The following is a 21,380-nucleotide window of genomic DNA, read 5'->3' on the forward strand; positions in this document are numbered from 1 at the left end:
AGCTCTTGGCCCACGGTGTTCCACCTGAGCCTGAGCAGTGGAGAAACCCACGCGGACCCACGCGCACCCACGCGCGCCCGGGTCCGCCCAGCTCACGTGAGGGCCCCACCTGTCCCGCCCACTCCTCCACCGACCCCGCCCCGCCCCGCCCCACCCCGTCCTCCAAAGGCCCCGCCCACTCCCCTTCCCGCCCCGCCCCCACTCCGTTCTCGGCCGCGCTCGGGTCCACAGCTCTATGGGGAAAGCGGCCGCTCCGAGCCGAGGCGGCGGCTGCGCTGGCCGCTCCCGCGGGCTCTCGTCGCTGTTCACGGTTGTCCCCTGCTTGTCCTGCCACACGGCGGCGCCGGGCATGAACTCGTCTACATCCGGCTCAGGGCCGGAGCCCAAGCCTCAGCTCCAGCCTGTGCAGGCACCAGAGCGGGAGTTGCTGTCCGAACAGGTGTGCAAGCCAGTTTTTGAGCCGGTGCCGAGATCCGAACCTGGGCCCCAGACGACGCCAGGACCCTCAGGGGCTGGGCAGGAATCGGAGCCACAGGGCTTGTGGCCAGAGTCAGAGGCAGGCCCAAGAGTAGGGGCTGGGCCCTTCACCAAAACCCCACCGGAGCAGTTGCCTCTGGGATCAACAGTGGGGGTCGTGCCCCTGGCCAAACCCGAGTCCAGGTCGGTGTCAAAGCCCCAGCCCCTTCAGCGACCAGGACAGGCGAAGACGTCTGTTGGGAGCCCAGTTTCAGGGACTAGTGCACCAATGGTCTCACCTCCTCTGGACAGCTACAAGGGCTGGCTCCTCAAGTGGACTAACTACCTGAAGGGCTACCAGCGCCGCTGGTTCGTGCTGGGCAATGGCCTGCTGTCCTACTACAGGTACGGAAGTGTCAGGGTGGGACATCCGAGGTTGGAGGGTGGTGATGGCGGGCCTCGACTGTAGTGTGTCACCACAACCCTTCTGAGACATTTGGAAGCATGAACTCCTGTAGAAGTGATGCCTGTGACCTGGAGACATGGCCTCTGGCAAGCTTGGCTTAGAGGGTGAGTGGGGAGATGGCATGGCAGAGTGAACTAGGTTCTCAGTTCCCCTGCTGTTTCGGTAGTTGTGGAGCCTGGGCGGACAGCCATAGCCAACCCTATAAAGTCCTTGATGTTTCTGGTTCATGGTGTTAGGAATGGAAGGAGACAGTTACTGAACTCCACACTTAGGATCCACTCTTGGGAAGGGCACTGTTGGCTTCCTACCTTTGCTGACACCTGCTGGTTGCCAGGCCTTGGACTGGGACTAGCCTACCCGCAAATATGTCAGACACAGTGTGTGCCCTTTGGGAACCCAAGCTGACGTTCTGTGCAGAACAGACCATTTTACTGTTACCTTCCTCGTTCCAGAAGCAGCCTGGGTTTCAGAGTTGCAGTCCAGCAGAGACATAGCTAACACTCCCTCCCACTAATGCTGGTTCGAAGTTCCTCACGGCCTCCTTCCCTTTCGTGTATTTCCTAAGTGTGTAAGCTTTGAGATCTCAGGTCACTATAGGCCAGTGGGATTGCTGCAGCAGTGTCCAGGCCTCTCACGAAGTCCCTCCTGCAGCAGGCCGGAGGAAAGGATGGCTTTTCTAAAAGCTCCTGGGTAAGGGCGGTGATGCTGGTTCAGGGTCGCACACACTCCGAGGAACTCTGCTTCACTCTTGTGGACAGAGTCCTGCCTTGTTGTTTGTCCGAGCTTGAGTTCCCAAGTCACTTGGCTCTGCCAGTCCTTCAGGTCCTTGTCATCAGGGTTTAGACTGTTCTTCCCAGCCCTTCGGAGACAAAGTACCTAGTTTAGAGACCAGCTAAGTGTGCCATGGCTGAGACTTTTTGTGCTCCACTGGTTAAATGTGGCCCTTGCACCAGTGTGGGAGTCATTGGCCATGCTTGCTTCCCGGCGGAGGGAAAGCCAAGATGAGCCTGGGTGTGTCCTACCCACATAGTGTCTTGGTGTCCTTTGACCCCCCCCTCCTGTGACCCAGAACACACTGTCCTTAGAGTTAGCATGCCAACCTAGGAGAGCCTTTCCAGACACTATTTTTAATCTATCTTAACTACACTTCAGCGATGCCGCTATTTTACCCAGATACGCAATGGCAAGGACCTTCCGTGAAGTGCTGAATTATTTTTCATTTGGAGGCAGGGGGCAGAATGTCAGCCGTGGGCCACACACTTCGTTTTATGACACTTTCATTTATTTCATTCCTCTAGCCGTGTCGTGAGGTAAATTTTAATATCATCTTTTTGCACAAGTGGGTATTCTCAGGCCTGAGAGGAGGACTTAGCTTTGCTATCTGGTCACCTGCCCAGAGATTCTTACTCAGGCCTCTTGGACTCAGCGCTCTTCAGTGATCTCACCCCTCGAGAACCACTCGTCTGGAAGCTTGCATACTAAGAAATGATAGTTTTTAGGAAACTGTCCTGAGACATGAAGTTGAACACACAGGTCTCAAGCGCCTGTTCCATGCCTGTACCAGTACAGCCACCCTGGAACCCAGCGTCCACTGTTGTCTGTGTTGGGCAGATGTGCTGTAGAGGTCAGGGTAGGATGGATGACCTCGTCTCATCCTGCTTTGTTTGGTTTGCAGTAGAAGAGCAAAGGCTTCCCATTGTCACACCTTCCCATGACTTTGTGTAGACAGTTGGCATTCGAAAGCAATCTTAGGATGCGGATTCTCTGGGCTACTAAAAAAAAAAATCTCATTGCTTGCTGACAAGATTGTAGAGATGATCTCTGGTTTGGAGGAAGAAGGAAGAGGGGAAGTTTCTGTGTGTGTGTGTGTGTGTGTTTAAAGCCAACTTCTGTCATTTCATAGGGATGGCTCTAGAGTCCAGGTGGGCATGATTGTTGCTTGGCTCAGCTAGGCGGAATGAATGGTCCTGACATTTAGCCATCGTGTGTTCTCAGTTTAATGTAAAGTCTGCTGGGAAGGGAAACTGAGGCTGAAGGCATGAGCGTTAGTAGCTTTCCCGCTGGCACCCTGCTCACAGTACCTGTCGAGATGGAGAATGCCCCTGGAGAAGCTGTGTCCGCTGCTCCTTGCGCAGCCCTCTGGGACTTTTCAGGTTCCTCTACAGCCTCTTGGCATTTCTTGTGCGGGATGCCACTTTACTGTCCCTCCTGGTCTGCTCTCTTTTTGTGAGATGGTCTCCCTGGGTAGACTAGACGGACCTTAAACTTGTAACCTTTGTGTCTCACCCTCCCCAGCACTGGGATCACAAGTCTCTACCATTATGCCTGCCTTCCTGTTCCTACTTCTGATCCAAACCCCATTCTCTAGTCCAAGCCTGATCACCCTGCCACATGGGCCCAAGGCCCAACTCGCTTCCAGGCCTGCAGCTCATGATCCCAACAGTAGCAGAGCACCTCCGTGAGTGCTCCCTCTGTAACCATTGCGTGTTCCCTCTGTGGCCATCGAGTACTCCCTCTGTAACCAATGTGTGCTCTCTCTGTGGCCATTGAGTGCTCCCTCTGTGGCCACCGAGTGCTCCCTCTGTGGCCATTGAGTGCTCCCTCTGTGGCCACCGAGTGCTCCCTCTGTGACCATCGAATGTTCCCTCTGTGGCCACCGAGTGCGCCCTCTGTGGCCATTGAGTGTTCCCTCTGTGGCCATCGAGTACCCCCTCTGTCTCCAGGGCTGTGCTATCTCCTTAGCCTCAGTCACACTGCTTCTTTTTTATTTGCATTTAACAGCCACTGTCTTAGTAGTTCTCCACAGGACAAGATCATAGTGCTTGTGAGCCAAAACAGCAGGTAAAGAGGAGCCCTCTTACCCACAGCCTCTCTTCTGCTGGGGTGATGTGGCTGACAAGAAAGCAGAGCCATTCCTCTTGCCTGCGTCTCTTTTGGAAAGGCCATTCTCTGTTTTTAAAAAATGTCTAACTGGCTGGGTATGGTGGGTCATGCCCTAATCCTAGCCCCTGGAGGGAGAGTGGCAGATCTTTGGGAGTGCAAGGCCAGCCTGGTCTGTGCAGTAAATTCCAGGCCCGTCAGGGCTACGTAATGAGACTGCCTCAGAAAAAATAAAACCTAATAAAAAATTAAAGCTCTTAGCTAAGTAAAGCCAAGTGGTTGGAGAAAATATGGGATCTTCTTTTTCATTCTTTCAAATAACAAATATATTTTATTAAAACACAGATTTACAGAAGTTTCCAGAGAAGCCATACAAGATGGCCGTAATGAATGTTTGTTTGAAGTCAGGGGATCTTGGCAACACAGATCACATTAGTAGTGACGGCTGTGACATTTAACATTCTCACTCTGGTTCAGATGGTCGAGCTTGCCCATCTATAGTGTCTAAAGAAAGTTATAATTGGTTAAATACTGTATTCTAAGAAACTGGTTAGCTGCTGTTCATTTATTTATTGGGTGAGGGGGAATGCATGCCCGCCCTGACACCCATGTGGAGGTCAGAGGGTGACCGTAGGGAGACAGTTCTCTCCTTCCACCGTGTGGGCTCGGGGTATTGACCTCAGTCACCAGCCTTGGTAGCAGGTGCCTTCACCTCTGAGCCATCTCATTGGTCCTGTTTTAGCTGCTTTAAAAAATTGCATATATATATATATATATATATATATATATATATATATATATATATATCATGCTTACAGTACCCTTGGCGGTCAGAAGAGGGCATCGGATCCCCTGGAACTGGAGTAAGGGATGGTTGTGAACTATCATGTGGGTGCTGGGAATTGAACCTGGGGCCTCTGCAAGAGCAGCTGGCATGGCCACTGCTCTTAACACTGCAATTAAATTCTCATATAAAGGGGAGGGGGAGCATCCGATGAAATTAAAATAAAGCCAGTTTTCCTCTAAAAATGTAAAACAGAAATACCCATACTCCTGAGTTAAGGCTGACAACTACCTTTATTCCTTGTGCTCCATACCCAAATCATGATACAGAACCAAACCCAATCAGAGGCCTTTGCTTTTAAATGTCTCATAGCGATCCAGACGATGAGCTAGGCTTTGCTCATGCTTTCTAGCAGTGAATCAGGACAAGACAGATTTGCTAGCGTGCATCTCATCACCAAGGGACTGAGGATGCCTCGGCTTTTATTTTGAACTGTTTCTAAGACAGTACACATCAAATGCAAACAAAGAAGGCAGTCTCGGGGGAACAGAAGTGACGCGCTTGGTCAGACTGACTGGCACATTACTCAGCGCGTGGAATCGGTCCATGCTGCTGCTCCTACGGTTTGGGCTCTGTCAGTCTTCCGCAGCTCTGCCCCATCACCTGCTAATTAATCACCCGGATCAGGAGCGCTTCACAGAGGAAGCAGTAGCAGAATTGTGTGGATATTCAGGGCGGGGGATCGCTTACCTTTCAAAACATCTAAACCTATTCTTCCCAATTTAACTAAATTAGTATGCTCGTTTATGGCCACAAAATATACTTCAGGTGCCTCCATTCATATTCTGGAAGGAAGAGTTCAGCTTCAAAAGTCTTTGCCCCAAAGAAGGAATCCCAGAGATCAGCAATGACCACATGAAAACAAGGGGTGCTGCTCTCATGGGCTTGGCTTTAACGCGAGGGGCTGGTTCTGCCAGCAAATGTTGGCTTTCCCCATGGGCCTGCGAGGTGGCCTGGCCATCCTGTCTGTTTTGTGCCCACAGTGCCTTGTCCAACAGATGGGTGCGGTGACATTCACGCTCCCAGGTGTCAAAGGATGCTGCTTATAAACACTGTCACACGTAAGCAGCATTTCTGGGAGGCGTGGGCCACAGTACACAGTTCTCTCTAACCGTGTGGTAAGACACAGTAAGATGGAGGATGCACAAGTCTCCATTGCCTGGCACCCTGTTGAGCGAGTCTCCACTGCCAGGCACCCTGATTGTGTGTCTGTTCAGATACCACCCAGGAACACAGCTCATATTGTGTTTCTGCTCTCAGTTCCCATTTTAAGCATTTTATTCCTAGCTCTTGTCTCACAGAGAACATTTAATTATACAAAATTAGGAAAGCATTCATAATGACACAGAATTCCCAAAGGTATTTATCTCAACAAGTTGTCACAGAGAGGCAAAATTCCCAACACAACCTTTCTCACATTAAGAAGGCGAGGCAGAAGTCTGTGTTGTGTGCCAGTTGCTTGTTTGGTCCCATAGATGACATTTATTTCTCAGGGGAGGATTTCAGATAGAAGTTTATTTATTTATTTAATTTTTCGAGACAGGGTTTCTCTGTAGCTTTTGGTTCCTGTTCTGGAACTAGCTCTTGTAGACCAGGCTGGCCTCGAACTCACAGAGATCCGCCTGCCTCTGCCTCCCGAGTGCTGGGATTAAAGGTGTGTGCTACCACTGCCCGGCCAGAAGTATCTTTAAAATGTTTTTATTGTCCGTTCTGATCTATGTTCAGTAATGGCTAAGCCAGTTACTAGGGAAGACAAAAGACGGCAGTCAAATGAGAGCAAAACTTAAAATCCCCCGCTGAAGACCATCGCACAGTTGAGCTGAGCGCTTCTCAGAGTGGGGGCCAGGTAACAAACACGGCTCGCTGAGCTCTTGGTCCCAGATGAATTGTTTATCCTTCCTGTGAACTCAGCTTTTCGGAGCCAACTCTTGTGGAGGTTGGGCCCCAAGAAAAGAGTGTTGTTTTTGATGTCACTTCATTCATACGTAATCGCTGAAAGGTGGGAAAGCAGCAACCCATGCGCAGCAGAATGCCTCCAAAACGTGAAGCAGAGCCTGGATATCTGTGGGTTAAGGCGTTGGGGCCCCTCAGGAAGTAGCCCGATCACATTAGATTTGACTTGAATTTGAAATACTCAGCATCTCATGTGTTAGGAGGCTGAAAGGGAGTAACACAGACTTGGGTGTGTGTGTGTATGTGTGTGTGAGAGAGAGACAATGACAATAGGGTTGTTGCAAAGAGTGACAAATGGACCAGGAGGGTTTTGGAGGTGTACTGTGCATGCCAACATTTTTAACACGCTCTGGTGACATGAACTGTAATTTCCCCCATGAAACCTGCTCTGAACTTTCCTGTTTCCATGAATAGCTGAAAGCCTGAGTCATGCTTGTTGCCTCCTCCCTCCTCATTCGATACCAGATGGAATTTCCAAGCCTATGTATCTCTCCCGTAGTCCCCCGTCTCTGCCCTGATGCCACATCGTGGCTTTAGTCTGCTTTCTGCTTAACTAGTGCCCCGGCTTCCAGCCACCATCCTGCTCTGTCCCTCCCTGCTATGGTGCAGGTTCCATCGACCCAGTGGCCCTGGAATGGCAGAAGGAAGCACATCCCTGCACTGAACTCCTCTGTAATGCCTGCGATGGCCTTTGGGAACATTGCATATTTGAGGAGACTCCCCAGGGAACGAGTCTTCCTTCTCTAAGAACTTACAGGGTGTGTCTGTGGACATCCTAAGGCAGCCATGCCATGAGGACACCGTGGCAAGCTCAGCATCCTCTTCCTGGCATGTTGTTTGTATCTGTAGCACGGTTGGTCTCTGAGTGGCTGAGGGAATACATGAATGAGTGAGAATTACCAGTGAATTGTTGGGTTTTAAAAAAAGAAAGTGTGTTTCTTAATTTGTTTTCTATGTAAAACCTTGTCTTCTGAAATAAGATTGGGCACATACTGTGGAGAATGCTGCTTAAGCCAGGAGTGCAGGAAAAGTGACAGGAAACGATATGTCACCAGGCTCCAATGTGCCGTACCAGGCGACTCTGGATTTGTAGCTTATCTTGTGTGGTCCATTCTTTTAGAGAGTATTTTATTTTGTTTGTTATTTGTGTGTGCACACACACACTGCACATGTGCATGCAGGTACCTATGGAGACCAGGAGAGGTGTCAGATCACCTGGAGCTGAAGTTACAGACAATTGTGAGCCTGATGTGGGTGCTGGGAACTGAACTCTGGTCCTCTTCAAGAGTAGCAAGTGCTCTTAACCACTGAGCTCCTCTGCAGTCCCTGGCTCACTGGTATTTCTGTAGAATTGTAAGTATTGATATGTGCATGTAGTCTGTATCCACAAGGGTGTGTGTATGTAGTGTGTATTTATAAGGGTGTGTTCATGTTGTCTGTATGCACAAGGGTGTGTGTATGTAGTCTGTATGCACAAGGGTGTGTGTATGTAGTCTGTATGCACAAGGGTGTATGTATGTAGTCTGCATGCACAAGGGTGTGTGTGTGTAGTCTGTATGCACAAGGGTGTGTGTGTGTAGTCTGTATGCACAAGGGTGTGTGTATGTAGTCTGTATGCACAAGGGTATGTGTATGTAGTGTGTATTTATAAGGGTGTGTGTATGTAGTTTGTATGCACAAGGGTGTGTTCATGTTGTCTGTATGCACAAGGGTGACTTGTCACTTTGTGATGTTGGCCATGGATAAAGGAATGAAAGCAAAACTAAGTTTTTTATGGGATGTTTTTCATATAAGAGCTTATAGCTCTTTAAACTAGCCGTGTGGGCTTGTTTGCCTTCCATGTGTTACATATGAGAAACCCTATGTGAGTAGACCATGGGCAGAGATGAGGCCACTCTCCTCCATTGCTTCTGGATAACCGGGCATCGGTGAGGTCTTCTCCAGGAAGGGGGCATGACTTTGCCTTTCTCTGTGCAGCTCAGGAGAAGCACCAGAACCCAACCCCACAGATCTCTCCCCGACTCCCATCCTCACTGGGCTCTTGGGCTAATCCCAGGTTTTATGAGTCATTAGGAGGAGTCAGTAAGATGCAGCGTACCGTTAGCCTTGTAATAAAACTGCACCGTGAAGATGCATATCAGAAGAAAAGGGGGAAGACACATGGGGCAAAGTCCAGGGAAAGCACAGCTGTGGTGCAGGCTTCTAGGGACATGGTGGAGTCACACAAGGCACATGAAATTCTCCGGTAATACCCGCCAACATGTATGAAATGTTGCCATCACAAGTGGCTTATTTCCTAGCCCACGGTTCTGCTGTGGACTGATCCTATGGAAGCCCGCAGTCCAGCATGTGCCTAAATTCCAGATTCCTAGAAGGAGAGCATATTTCCAACAATTGTGCAGACAGTGTGAGCATCATTGTAAACACACACCACATTGTGTAGACATTGTGAGCATCCTTGTCAACACACACCACATTGTGTAGACATTGTGAGCATCCTTGTCAACACACACCACATTGTATAGAGAGTGTGAGCATCCTTGTCAACACACACCACATTGTATAGAGAGTGTGAGCATCCTTGTCAACACACACCACATTGCGTAGACAGCCTGAGCATCATTGTCAACTAAGGAACAAAAAATCCAAAGCTCCCAGACTCCAGTCCAGGGCTTTTCTTAGAAGAAGGTCCTTGGAAGGATGAACGGCCTCAAGTTTGTCCTCCACCTTGCAGGCCCCAGTGATACTGGTCACGGGAGTACTAATAATCCTCACTCCGTTTCAGAGACAGTGAGTGCTTCCTCTTGGCTCTGAGTGATGGGATGTGCTTTTATTTTTGATCAGACCAAGCCATATGCCTGCTGTATTCGTGACTCTTCTGTGGATGTGACCAAAAGATTATAGAAGTGAGAGTTCATTTTGGCTCGTGGCTCCAGAAGGAGAGTCCATGCTGCGTGTACATGGGGACCACATGGCAGCAGAAGTGGGGGTGCTGGCTCATCACATCTTTACCTACACACAGGAATGGAAAGAGCAAACTGGAAGAGAGTTGAGGCTACAAACTTTCAAGTGATGTACTCCTTCAGCAAGGCTCCGTGTCTTAAAATTTTCATAGCTTCCCCCAAGTAGTCTCACCAACTGGGGGCCCATTGCGTTCAGATACATGAGTCTATGGGGGCACTTCTCATCCCCCCACACTAGTCTTACAGATTTCATACATGGTCTACCCCCTCCCCCTATGAAAAAATCAAGGAAAGATAAGGAGGGAGGGAAAGATGGAGGGAGGGCTAGAGAAAGAGGGAGTAAAAAATGAGATCCCTAGAACAAGGGGAAAACCAGCAAGGAAACTGATGCCTGAGAAGACAGCCCTGCATGGGACTGGCAGCATGGTGTGTCCTAAACCAGACAGCAGATGTCACCAAATAGAGATGCGGTTTCAGGAGTCCCAGAGCCACATTGACTCCTTTGCTTTATATGCAGTGCCTCCCCATGTCCCCATTAAAAAATAAAAACAAAACAGCTCTGTGAATTCTATCCCTTGGCAATGGTCTGCCCCTGGTTCCTCCTGGACCACAACCCTGCACATTCCATACCGATTAGACTCCTACCATTTGACTGCTGCTGCCTGAAACCAAGGAAGGGTCAGATGGCCTTGCAGGGCTGGCACAGGACACTGCCACAGTGTGTTGTCCTTGGATGGAGCTGTGGGAGCTGCTCTGATGTGGGGTGTGGCTTCCCTGAGTTCACCAGGTACATACAGCACCCACTGTCCTTGTCAGCGCCCCCCCCCCCCCGGGGTCTGCCTGGTCTGACTATCCCCTCCACAAACACATTCCTTTATTGGTCTGAGAACTTCGCAGGGCAATTGCCTAAGCTGGAGGGTGCCCAGCCGTCGATGACAAACTATTGACCTGACAATAATACGAGGGTCGTCTGGATGTCCTGGGTTGGATCTACCCAGTTCCTCAGCAGTGATCTGGAGGAACCATGCTCTGGGTGCCCTTCCATGTAGTGGCATTTGTCCATGCACACTGTTAGCTAGGTATGGGCTTCCTCCTCCCCATCAGAGCCAAGGCTGTGTAGGGTCCGCTGGGATGCATTGTACTTAGTAGACTCTCGAATGTCAGAAAAGTGTTTTATAGAGAACACACTTCATGGGCTAGAAGACCACCTAACAATAGAGTGTGTGCTTAGCATATGTGATGCCCTGGTTTCAGTTTCCAGCAAATAAATAAATAAATAAATAAATAAATAAATAAATAAATAAATAATAAAAACAAAACAATCAGGCAAACCAAAAAAAAAAAATGCTTTGTAATATTGATCTCTTTTATGCTTTAAGGACCCAACGTGCAGGGGCTGAGGAGACAGGGAGGTGGCTCTGTCAGTAAAGTGCTTTTTTTGTAAGCATGAGGACCTGAGTTTGAGTCCCCAGAATCCCACTTAAGAAAATCTGGTCATGGGGACACAGGCTTGTGAGCCAGCACTAGGGAGGTAGAGACAGGCAAGTCCTCAGGCTCTCTTGCCAGATTGCCTAGGCTGTTTGATGAACTCCAAGTCAACCAAGATTAGATGACAGCACCTGAGGAATGGCACCTAAAGCTGACCTCTTGCCTTTACATGTGTGCACATACATGCATCTGCACATGTGTGCACCCATACAAACGTGGCCAGGAGGAGGGAGGAGAAGGAAAGAGAGAAAAGGACTCAACATTCATCCTGGACCATTGCAGTAGCCCAGAGGGGCCATTGATGTGACCCAGGGGGACCATTGCTGTGGCCTGGGGGGGGGGCACAATTTCAGTAGCCCAGAGGAACCATTGCTATGGCCCAGAGGACCATTGTTGTGGCCCAGGGGTGGGGGTGAGGGAATAATTTCAGTAGCCCAGGGGGATCATTGCAGTTGCCCCGAGGTGTTATGGAGTTTCTGGAGGAGTAAGGTACATCATCTGGGAGAGGACAGATCCAGGATGAAGAAGGGTCCAGGATATGAGAGGGGTCCAGGAAGGAGTGGAGGGATTCAGGAAGGAGTGGAGGGGTCCAGGATGGAGGGGGAAGGGTCCAGGATGGAGAGGGAGGGGTCCAGGATGGAGGGGGAGGGGTCCGGGATGGAGGGGGAGGGATCCAGGATGGAGGGGGAGGGATCCGGGATGGAGGGCTGGGGTCCGGGATGGAGGGGGAGGGGTCCGGGATGGAGGGGGAGGGGTCCTGGATGGAGAGGGAGTGGTCCGGGATGGAGGGGGAGGGGTCCGGGATGGAAGGGGAGGGGTCCGGGATAGAGGGGGAGGGGTCCAGGATGGAGGGGGAAGGGTCCAGGATGGAGGGGGAGGGATCCGGGATGGAGGGGGAGGGGTCCGGGATGGAGGGGGAAGGGTCCGGGATGGAGGGGGGGGTCCGGGATGGAGGGGGGGGTCCGGGATGGAGGAGGCTGAGTCCTGGGTAGAGTGAAGGGATCCAGCAGGAATGAAGGAGAAGGGTCCAGGGTGTGTTTGTTTTACGGAAGGATACCTGAGCCCTCCTACTCCCTCATCACTAAGGAAACCCTTTGACAGAGCGGAGGAGGAAGGTTCTTTTGCTCAAGGTTTGGTTGTCAGTGGCTCATAGGGCAAGAACCACTTACATCAGGGCAGACAGGAAGTAGAGAAGAGGCTCCCCAGGTGACCTTCCCCACTGCAGGTTTCAGTTCTCTCATGCCCCAGCATGTTATGATGCATTGTGGGACTGCACGTGAGGCTGCATGGTTACTTTCGGTATTAAGATGGAGCCTGTGGAGTGGGATTCTGCTTTGAATTTTGTATTTTGTGACTTACAAGAACCTTTAAGAAGTGGAGGAGCAGAGACCCCAAATCTTCCCTCTTTCTCTACGGGTTGGGTAAAAACTGTCCTGCCCGAACTTAAGGCCTTTGGCTTTTTGGAGAAAACTTCAATGCATTACACAAAACTCTGGATGAAACAGCCCCCCCCCCCGTACTTCCCTCCCTGTACTATGTTAGATATCAGTAAGGACCACATTTCAGCAGCCGTCATAATGGTGGCCATGGTGCTTACATTCGCGTTACTCCCATCTCATGACAACCCAGAGAGAAAGGAGTGTAATCTGTGGTAGAGATGGGAAAGCTGGCTCGGGTCCCGCAGCCCTGTAAGTGGGTGTCTGAGCTGAGCTCTGATCAGGGCTGTGTGGTGCCCACCCCTGCTTGGAGCCTCCCCTTAGAGTTTCCATCTACGGCCAAGCCTGAGCCCCCAGACCTCCCGTGGCTTAGGTACTGCCCTGTTTGCCTTGGAGATCTGTGTGCACAGCCGCAAGGTGGTCCAGGAGCCTTGGGGACCCTCCTTTCTCTGCTCCTGCGTGTCCCCTTTATTCAGGAGCCTTCAACCCCAGCTTCACTGGTTCCTTTGTCACTGCAAGTGGGAATGTGCTGGTTCCGGAGGCCTCATGGGAGACTTGCTCCTCTGTGGTCAGACACTCGCCAGGCGCTGCAGTGGTCTGCGAGGGCAGACTGGACTGTCCTCGGCCGGCCGTCAGGGTCTAGAACAGCAGTTGGCACAGTGGAGCATGCCTGGAATCTTAGCACTTGAAGGCAGAGGGAGTGGCACCATGAGTTTACCTCAAAAAAACCAAGGGTCCAGGTTGTAACTCACTAGTAAGGTGCTTCCCTGGGCCCAATCTTCAGCACTGCAACGTAAGGCTAACTATCTCAATTCATTCTATTTTAATCTTACTTTTAAAAAGAAGAGGTCTTGCCATGTTACCAAAGCTGGCCTTGTATGCCAGGGTGCAAGCAATCCTCCTGCCTCGGACTCTGGAGAGACTACGACTGCAAGTATATGCCGCCTGTGTTTCGGGCCTTATCTCGATTATTATTATTATTTTAGATTATTTTATGTGCACATGTGCATGCAGTGCCTGTAGAGGCCACAAGAGGGCGTCGGTTCTCCTGGAATTGGAGTGACAGCTGGTTGTGAGCTACCAATGGGGTTCTGGGAACCAAACCCAGGTCTTCTGGAAGAGCAACCAGTGCTCTTAACCTCCGAGCCCTCTCTCCAGCCCCCTTTATCTCCCTTATATTGAAGCCAGCAGAGCAGTGGTGTTGACGGTCACACACTGCTGTGACGTGACCTCCAGAGCTTTCTTATCTATGCTCCCGGAGCAGCTTCTCCTCTTCCCGTCCTCAGGCCTCGCAGGTTTCACGGACCCGACCACTCTGGCTGTTTTGTGAAAGTGGAATCATAAAGCATTTGTCTTTTTGTGGCTGACTTATTTTACTCAGCACAGCTTTGAAGTTCATCCTCATAGCATAGGACAAGCTTGCGCTCTTTTTTTAAAGGCTGAGTAATAAATACTCCATTGTAAGAGCACGCCACACTTTGTTTATGCTTTGGTCTTGGCCGTGTGGTGTGCTGATAGTGTTTGTTTGTTTGGTCAACCTGATTGATACAAGCTAGGGTCATCTGGGAAGAGGCAACTTCATTGAGAAAATGCTCCCATCAGATTGACCTGGAGGAGTCGGTGTGGTTCTTTGGGAAGGGCCCAGCCCACTGTGGTCGTAGGTTATATAAGAAATCTGACAAAGCAAGTCACGGTGAACAGGCTGGTAGGCAGTGTTCCTCCGTGGTTCCTGCTTCCGTGTCCCTGTGCTGACTTCCATCGTGGTGGACTGAGCTGAAATAGCCTTTTTCTGGCCAAGTTGCTCTAGTCATGGTCTTTACCATGGCACTAGGGCCCTAATGAGGACCCATGGGCTGCTTTCCTCTCTTGAGTACTGCGGAAGCCATGCGCTGGGCAGCTGTCACGGTAGCCAAGACCAGTGTTCAAGCCTGTTAGTTCTTGTACACGCATCAGAAGTAGGATTTTTCTTTTCTTTCCTTCTTTGTTTCTTATCTTCTTTCCTCCTCCTCCTCCTCCTCCCCCCATGTTGATTTAATTTTAATTATTTGTATTTATAGACCCCTGGGTGTGGGTATATGCACATGTGTGCAGATGCCCGTAGACCAGGACAGGGTGATGGAGCCCCTGGAGCGGGAGTGGTGTGGGTTGCTTGATGCTGGTGCCGGGAACTGAACCCTGTGAGTACTCATAACTGCCGAGTCACCTCTCCAGCCCCAGCTCTCTGTTTCTGATGCCACAGTGGGGTGATATGTCACTGTGGTTTTAATTCACATTCTCTGGTGATTAGTGACACTGAGGACCTTTTCATACACTTACTGATAATTTTTGTATGATTTTAGAGAAACATATATATCTTATACCCTTTTTATTTGTGTGTGTCGCTTGAATTCAGGGCAATGTTGTACCATGGATCTAACTCCTTAGCCTCTTACACACACACACACACACACACACACACACACACACACACACACACGGCCCCTGGCTGTGGTAGGACCACAGTCCCAGATAAATACTCTTCAGCAGCAGCTGGGTCTGGATGCCACCATTGCCCCAGGTGGCAGTGCCGGCCACTCGGGTCAGCAGAGTCCCTGTTACAGCATGGCCCTAGGGCACCAACATGGCCCTCGGGCACCAGCATGGCCCTCAGACACCAGCATGGCCATCAATGGTAACATAAACCTCGAACAGCAATACAGACCTTGGCTGTAGTCGGGCCATGGACCCAGACTTGGCCCTCAGGTGTAGCTTTGACCCAGACGTCACCATTGCATCAGGTAGCAGAACAGGCCGCTCGGATCTGCACGGCCCCGCTGAAGCCTGGCCCTTGGAAGAGGCCCCACTTCTAAAGGCAGTGACTTACGTGACTGGCAGAGCATGTGGATGACTGACAGGAGGCCTCCGGTCTTGTCCTGTGGTCGCCAAAGGACTGCTTGAGTGTCCATGAGGTGCTTACCCAGTGTGTGATTACCCTCCTGGTCACTCCAGAGGCCTTCAAGGCTCAGGGAGAAAGGAAGACCCAAACCTCTGTAGCCTCCTCTCACCGTGAACAACCCTACTTTGTAGATTGGAAAGACAAAAGCACCCAGCCCCAGAACTAGGAAGTAGTGTTTGGGAAACTGCTTCTGAGTGAAAGGGTGCTCTGGAGAGCTGGGGCGTTGCTAGAAATGAGGGGTGCTTCAGAATACCGGGGGGGTTGTTAGAAATGAACACCTATCTGGAGAGCGCCCCGCCACCACCCTCATTCCTCTTGGCTGCCACAGTCTGGAAGACTGTTGAAGGGTGAGGCAGGCAGTCAGGCTCCTCTGGGGAGTGGCCAGATGGTGCACTGTCCTATTGGAGTTGAGGGACCCTGTCATGGGGAGGCCCTTCTCTTCGCAGGCTTTCCTGTTCTTCCCTCATTCAGTCCACGCGGTGGAGAGAGAGGTGGGCGTTTACCCACAGGTGTTCAGTGTCATGGGAACCCGAGACAGTGACCACTCCGGGCGCAGGGCCTATCCTGGGTCTGCGCAGCCCTTCAGAAATGCCATGCTGACTGGGTGCGGATGGTTTCAAATGCGCGCTGTACCTGCTCTCCCTTGTGGGGCCTATGCTTCTACAGCTGCTCCCGTGTTTTCAGTTTGTCATTTGTGTTTATTAAAGCCCTGTGGGAGTCACATTAGATTACTGTAGCTAATATTAATGTCTGTGCCTGTGGTACTGTAGGCCGCAGGTGTGTGTGTGTGTGTGTGCATGTGTGCAAATTCCTGAATAAATTATCCATAATTCATGCTGTAATTTGTGCATCTGAACGTGATTGGCCTTGGTGTGTTAAATTTGGAATTAAGCATTTCCTCGATTGAGCTCTGTGTATCCATCCTCCTCTCCCCTCCCCAAAACAGGTTTTCTCTGTGTAGCCCCGATTGTCCTGGAACTCACTCTGTAGACCAGGCTGGCCTCAAACTCAGAGATCCACCTGCCTCTGCCTCCTGAGTGCTGGGATTAAAGGTGTGCGCCACCACCGCCCGGCCTTGATCTCTGAATTGTGCCATTTACACCCTTCTATGGCGGGGTAACTGACTTTTTCCACTTTCTTTGCTTAGTGTGTTTTTTCTCTGGTTTGCTTTCACGCTGCTTGAGTCTTACGGAAAGGACAGGAGAAGGAGCAGAGCTTCAGGGCACCCTGGAGGCGGTGGCAGCTGCCGCTAGGGTTATGTGATAGCTTAAAAAAAGAAAATCTGCTCAAGTATCCTGAAATGTTCCGTGTAGGAGAGCCCAGAGTCACAGGCCCACGGCTGCTCTCGAAATAGAGCCAGCCCCGTGCCCTGGGGACCTCGCTGTCACCGTATTCCTCGTCCTTAGATGCTCAGTGCGCAGCCTCGTTCCCGCCCTGGGACTCAGGAGGCCCCGTTGTCACCAGAGTCACTCAGCACCACAGTTCTTCCTGCAGGGAAGATTTAAAATATGATTCTCACTTTTGATTCTGTATATAAACGTGGATATATTATATAATAAATCCCTGTTCCCATGACCCACCGCCAACAGGTCTCACCTGTAGTCCCAAGCTGTGACATCCATGCCCCGTGTGTTTTGAAGCAAATCTCAGACAGCTTTAACTTTTGTTGATAGAGAGTTCCATATGTATCTCTTTACTTATTTTTTATTTTAAATTATTTTCTTTGTTTGTGGGGGTGGGGGACACTTAGACATCAGAGGACAACTTTTGGGAGTGTGGGTTCTCTCCTCCACCTTTGCTCCAGGGACTGAACTCAGGTTGGTAGGCTCGGTGGCAAGTGCTTTTCCCTACCCCTGAGCCATCCTCACCAGCCTCATGTGTGCATGGTGTATGTGTGCACTTTATGTCTAACACATAACAGTAATTTTATAATGTTGGCACATATCCCGTTAATACCAACATTTCACCATGGATTTTAATTTTTTTACTTTTTTCCATTTTTATGTGTGCACATGTGTATGTGGTGGGGGTGCATGTATGGGTATATGCACGTTTGCACGTGTGTGCACACACATGTAATTTGTGGGGGGTGTGCATACGTGTGCACATGCATGCGATAGCTGATGTCAGGAGTCAGCCTTGATCACTCTTCTACTGTATTACTTGGGCAGGGCCTCTCAGTCAAACCCAGAGCTCTCTGATGTAGCCAGCCTTGATCACTCTTCTACTCTATTGTTTGGGCAGGGCATCTCTGATGTAGCCAGCCTTGGCGGCCAGTGTGCTCAGGAGATGCGCCATCCGCCTCTGTGAAGCTGGAATTGTGTGAGTCCTGGGATCGGCTCTCCAGTCCCCATTCCTCTGCAGCAGCAGTGGAATGGCTGAGCCACCTCCCAAGCCCCCAGTTCTTTACAATTTCTAATAAGGTCCACATACCTGCAATTCATCGGTGCTTATCTTCAGGTTTGTAAACGATAACCTTTTGAAGTTGAAAATAGATTTTTTAATACCATTATCTTGATCATGGTTTTTCTTCCCCCGACTCCTCCCAGATCCTCCCCACCTCCCACCCACCGTTTCTCTCTCTCAGTAAGATATAAACAGGCATCTAAAAAAATAATAAAATAAAATTATCTAAAAATGAACAAGCCAGAATAGTGGAAGATACTTTTAATGTTGATATAATTTTAAATTTTGGAGGAAAGTTAGAGAAATAGTGTGAGAAACTCCTGTGCCCTTCACTCAGTTCCCAAACGGCTAATATGCTATATGCCTTATATTTATGTTATATTTGCATGCATTATCATTTAAGAGTAATTATAATGAGATCCAGTACCCTTTCCTCTTACTGGTTTTTGGTTTTGTTTGACAAGTTCCTACTGTGAAGTCCTTACTGGCCTTGAATTTATGATCCTCCTACCCTAGCCTCCTGAGGGCTGGGATTCTGGCCTGTGGGCCGTATGTTATCATCGACTCCTTCCGTGAATATTTCTTAAAGCAGGGACGTTCTCCCCACTCCTCAGCACAAGCCATGACACAATGCTGCCAGGAACCCACAGGCTGACTTGCATGAGCCATCTGCCCCAGGGGCCTGTGGGGCACAGAATCCAGTGCAGGGCTGTACCATGCACATTAATTTCAAACAGATCCATTTTTTGTTTCCCCCATTATTCATGATTTTAACATCTGTGGTGAATACACGGCAGTGGCTGCAGAATGCTTGACTGTGGGGTCTCTTGCCATTTCTGTGTATTTAGATTTAGGTCCTGTGTTTTTTGGCAGAAACACTGCAGAACACAGTGCTGGGTCCTCCTCAGTACACCCTGTCAGGAAGCATGTGACGCTGGTTTCTTGTTCTATTATTAGCTTTTATTATTTGGCCAGGGTGGTGCTTGCCAGATTTCTCCACTGCAGACTTAATGAATTTTGTGATTTTTTAATTGCTAAGTAATTAGTGTTTTTAAAAAGATTTTTAAAAACAATTATGTTATATGTCTGTGTGTGCACCAGATGTGTATGAGTGCCCGCTGAGGTCAGAGGTGTTAGATGCAGTGCAGCTGGAGTTATAGGCAGCTGTGTGCCCTGTGGGTGCTGGGAATCAAACTCGGGCCCTCTGAAAGAGCATTATGTGTTCTTAACTGCTGAGCCATTGCTCCAGCTGGTAGGTGTTTTTATAGGAAGACACATTGATGCTGGACATTTCCTGGAGGATTAACAGGAGTCCGTTCACAACAGGAGTCCATTCACACCAATGCTGGACATTTCCTGGAGGATTAACAGGAGTCAGTTCACACCGATGCTGGACATTTCCTGGAGGATTAACAGGAGTCAGTTCACACCGATGCTGGACATTTCCTGGAGAATTAATTGGAGTCAGTTCACACCAATGCTGGACATTAACTGGAGAATTAATAGGAGTCAGTTCACACCAATGCTGGACTTTAACTGGAGAAATAACAGGAGTCAGTTCACACTGATACTGGACATTTCCTGGAGAATTATAGGAGTCAGTTCACACTGATGCTGGACATTAACTGGAGAATTAATAGGAGTCAGTTCACACCAATGCTGGACTTTAACTGGAGAAATAACAGGAGTCAGTTCACACCGATGCTGGACATTTCCTGGAGGATTAACAGGAGTCAGTTCACACCGATGCTGGATATTACTTGGAGAATTAACAGGAGTCAATTCACACTGATGCTGGACATTACCTGGAGGATTAACAGGAGTCAGTTCACACCAGTGTTGGACATTAACTGGAGTTAAAGGAGAACATTAACTCTTGTTTCTTGACAAACTTTCATCCACTGGTTTTAGGATCCTTTAATGATTTATGCCCCATCAGCTGTTGCTTTGATGACTGCCAATATGTGATTTTTCAGTTAACACCATCACCTCCACATTTTTTTAGTAGGCATTGTCCCGTGTCCTTTGTTATGTATTTATTCATCTGTTAATTTATTTATATGTATCAGTATGAGCCCGTAGAGTTCAAGGTTTTTTTTTGTTTGTTTTTTTTTTTGATGTATTTTGATCTTCAAATGCCCAGCATCGCTTGAGGGAATCTTTATGTTATTATTATTACTGTTTTATGTGTATGGATGTTTTGCCTGCATGTGTGTCTGTGCACTGCCTGTGTGCTTCGTGCCTCTGGAAGCCAGAGAGGGCATTGGATTCCTTGGAGCTGGAGTTACAGGTGGTTGTGAGTGCTGGGAATGGAGCCCAGGTCCCCTGGAAGAGCAGCCTCTTCACTGCTGAGCCATTTCTCAGGTCCACAGTGCTTAGTGGGATAAATGTATAAACTTGTCTTCCCCTTATCGGCCATTTGATTACCTAATGATATAGCTAATGTGTCAAAAAATAAGACCCTACATGATCCTTTATGCACCATTAATTAAACAAATGGGTTGACTCTCCCACAGAACTTTATAGAATTAGAATGTGATCCAGGTTTAGATGCGATGGGAGAAGCCCAGGGTATGGGAGTTGCTTTGGTGAAGTGAAAGTTCCAGGGGCTGCTGAAGGGGCCTGCGCTATGGTAGGGAGGCATCTAGGTAGAGAACTATATACAGGCAGAGGGACAACATACAGGGTGGGAGAAGAGCATGCAGGCAAAGGAACAACAGCATGCAGGTAAAGGGAACAGCATGCAAGTATAGGGAACAGCATGCAGGTATAGAGAACAGCATGCAGGTAAAGGGAACAGCATGCAAGTATAGGGAACAGCATGCAGGTAGAGGGAACAGCATGCAGGTAGAGGGAACAGCATGCAGGTAGAGGAAACAGCATGCAGGTAGAGGGAACAGCATGAAAGTATAGGGAACAGCATGCAAGTATAGGGAACAGCATGCAGGTAGAGGAAACAGCATGCAGGTAGAGGGAACAGCATGCAGGTAGAGGGAACAGCATGCAGGTAGAGGGAACAGCATGCAGGTAGAGGGAACAGCATGCAGATAGAGGGAACAGCATGCAGGTAGAAGGAACAGCATGTGCACAGGGAAGGCACAGCCAGGAAACTGGGAGGCTGTGTGAGTGCAGGAGCATCGATCAGGGAGGAAGAGCAAGCTCAAGAAGAACTCAAGAGGGGGCTGGAGAGATGGCTCAGAGGTTAAGAGCATTGCCTACTCTTCCAAAGGTCCTGAGTTCAATTCTCAGCAACCACACGATGGCTCACAACCATCTGTAATGGGGTCTTGTGCCCTCTTCTGGCCTGCAGGCATACACACAGACAGAATATTGTATACATAATAAATAAATAAATAAATAAATAAATATTTTTTTTTAAGAAGAAGAAGAACTCAAGATGTCAGGGAACGGGGGGTCTAATGAAAGACAGGAAGTAGTGTGAGGCGGGGCTGCAGGTGTAGCTCAGTGACAGAATGCTCACTAGGCTTAGAACGTTTAGAGAACGGGGGTTCAGACAGGAATTGTCTGGGACAGGCACTGGGGTTGGTACACA

The 21,380-nt window shown here is 49.5% G+C and overlaps 1 protein-coding gene across 3 annotated transcripts in view; it reads left to right on the forward strand.

The window, feature by feature from the left end:
• The first annotated feature begins 216 nt into the window (after nt 1-216).
• Osbp2 (oxysterol binding protein 2) overlaps nt 217-21,380 on the forward strand; it is a 151,280-nt gene continuing 130,116 nt past the window's right edge. For 2 of the 3 annotated variants that reach the window (XM_057772339.1, XM_057772340.1), the window contains exon 1: nt 217-861. In XM_057772339.1, coding sequence (XP_057628322.1) covers nt 236-861 — 626 coding nt within the window. In that variant the 5' untranslated portion in view covers nt 217-235. The remainder of the gene's footprint in view (nt 862-21,380) is intronic. The other variant, XM_057772345.1, reaches the window with a different exon arrangement.

Source organism: Chionomys nivalis, chromosome 6 (genome assembly GCF_950005125.1).
Source record: "Chionomys nivalis chromosome 6, mChiNiv1.1, whole genome shotgun sequence".
NCBI classification, from domain to species: domain Eukaryota; kingdom Metazoa; phylum Chordata; class Mammalia; order Rodentia; family Cricetidae; genus Chionomys; species Chionomys nivalis.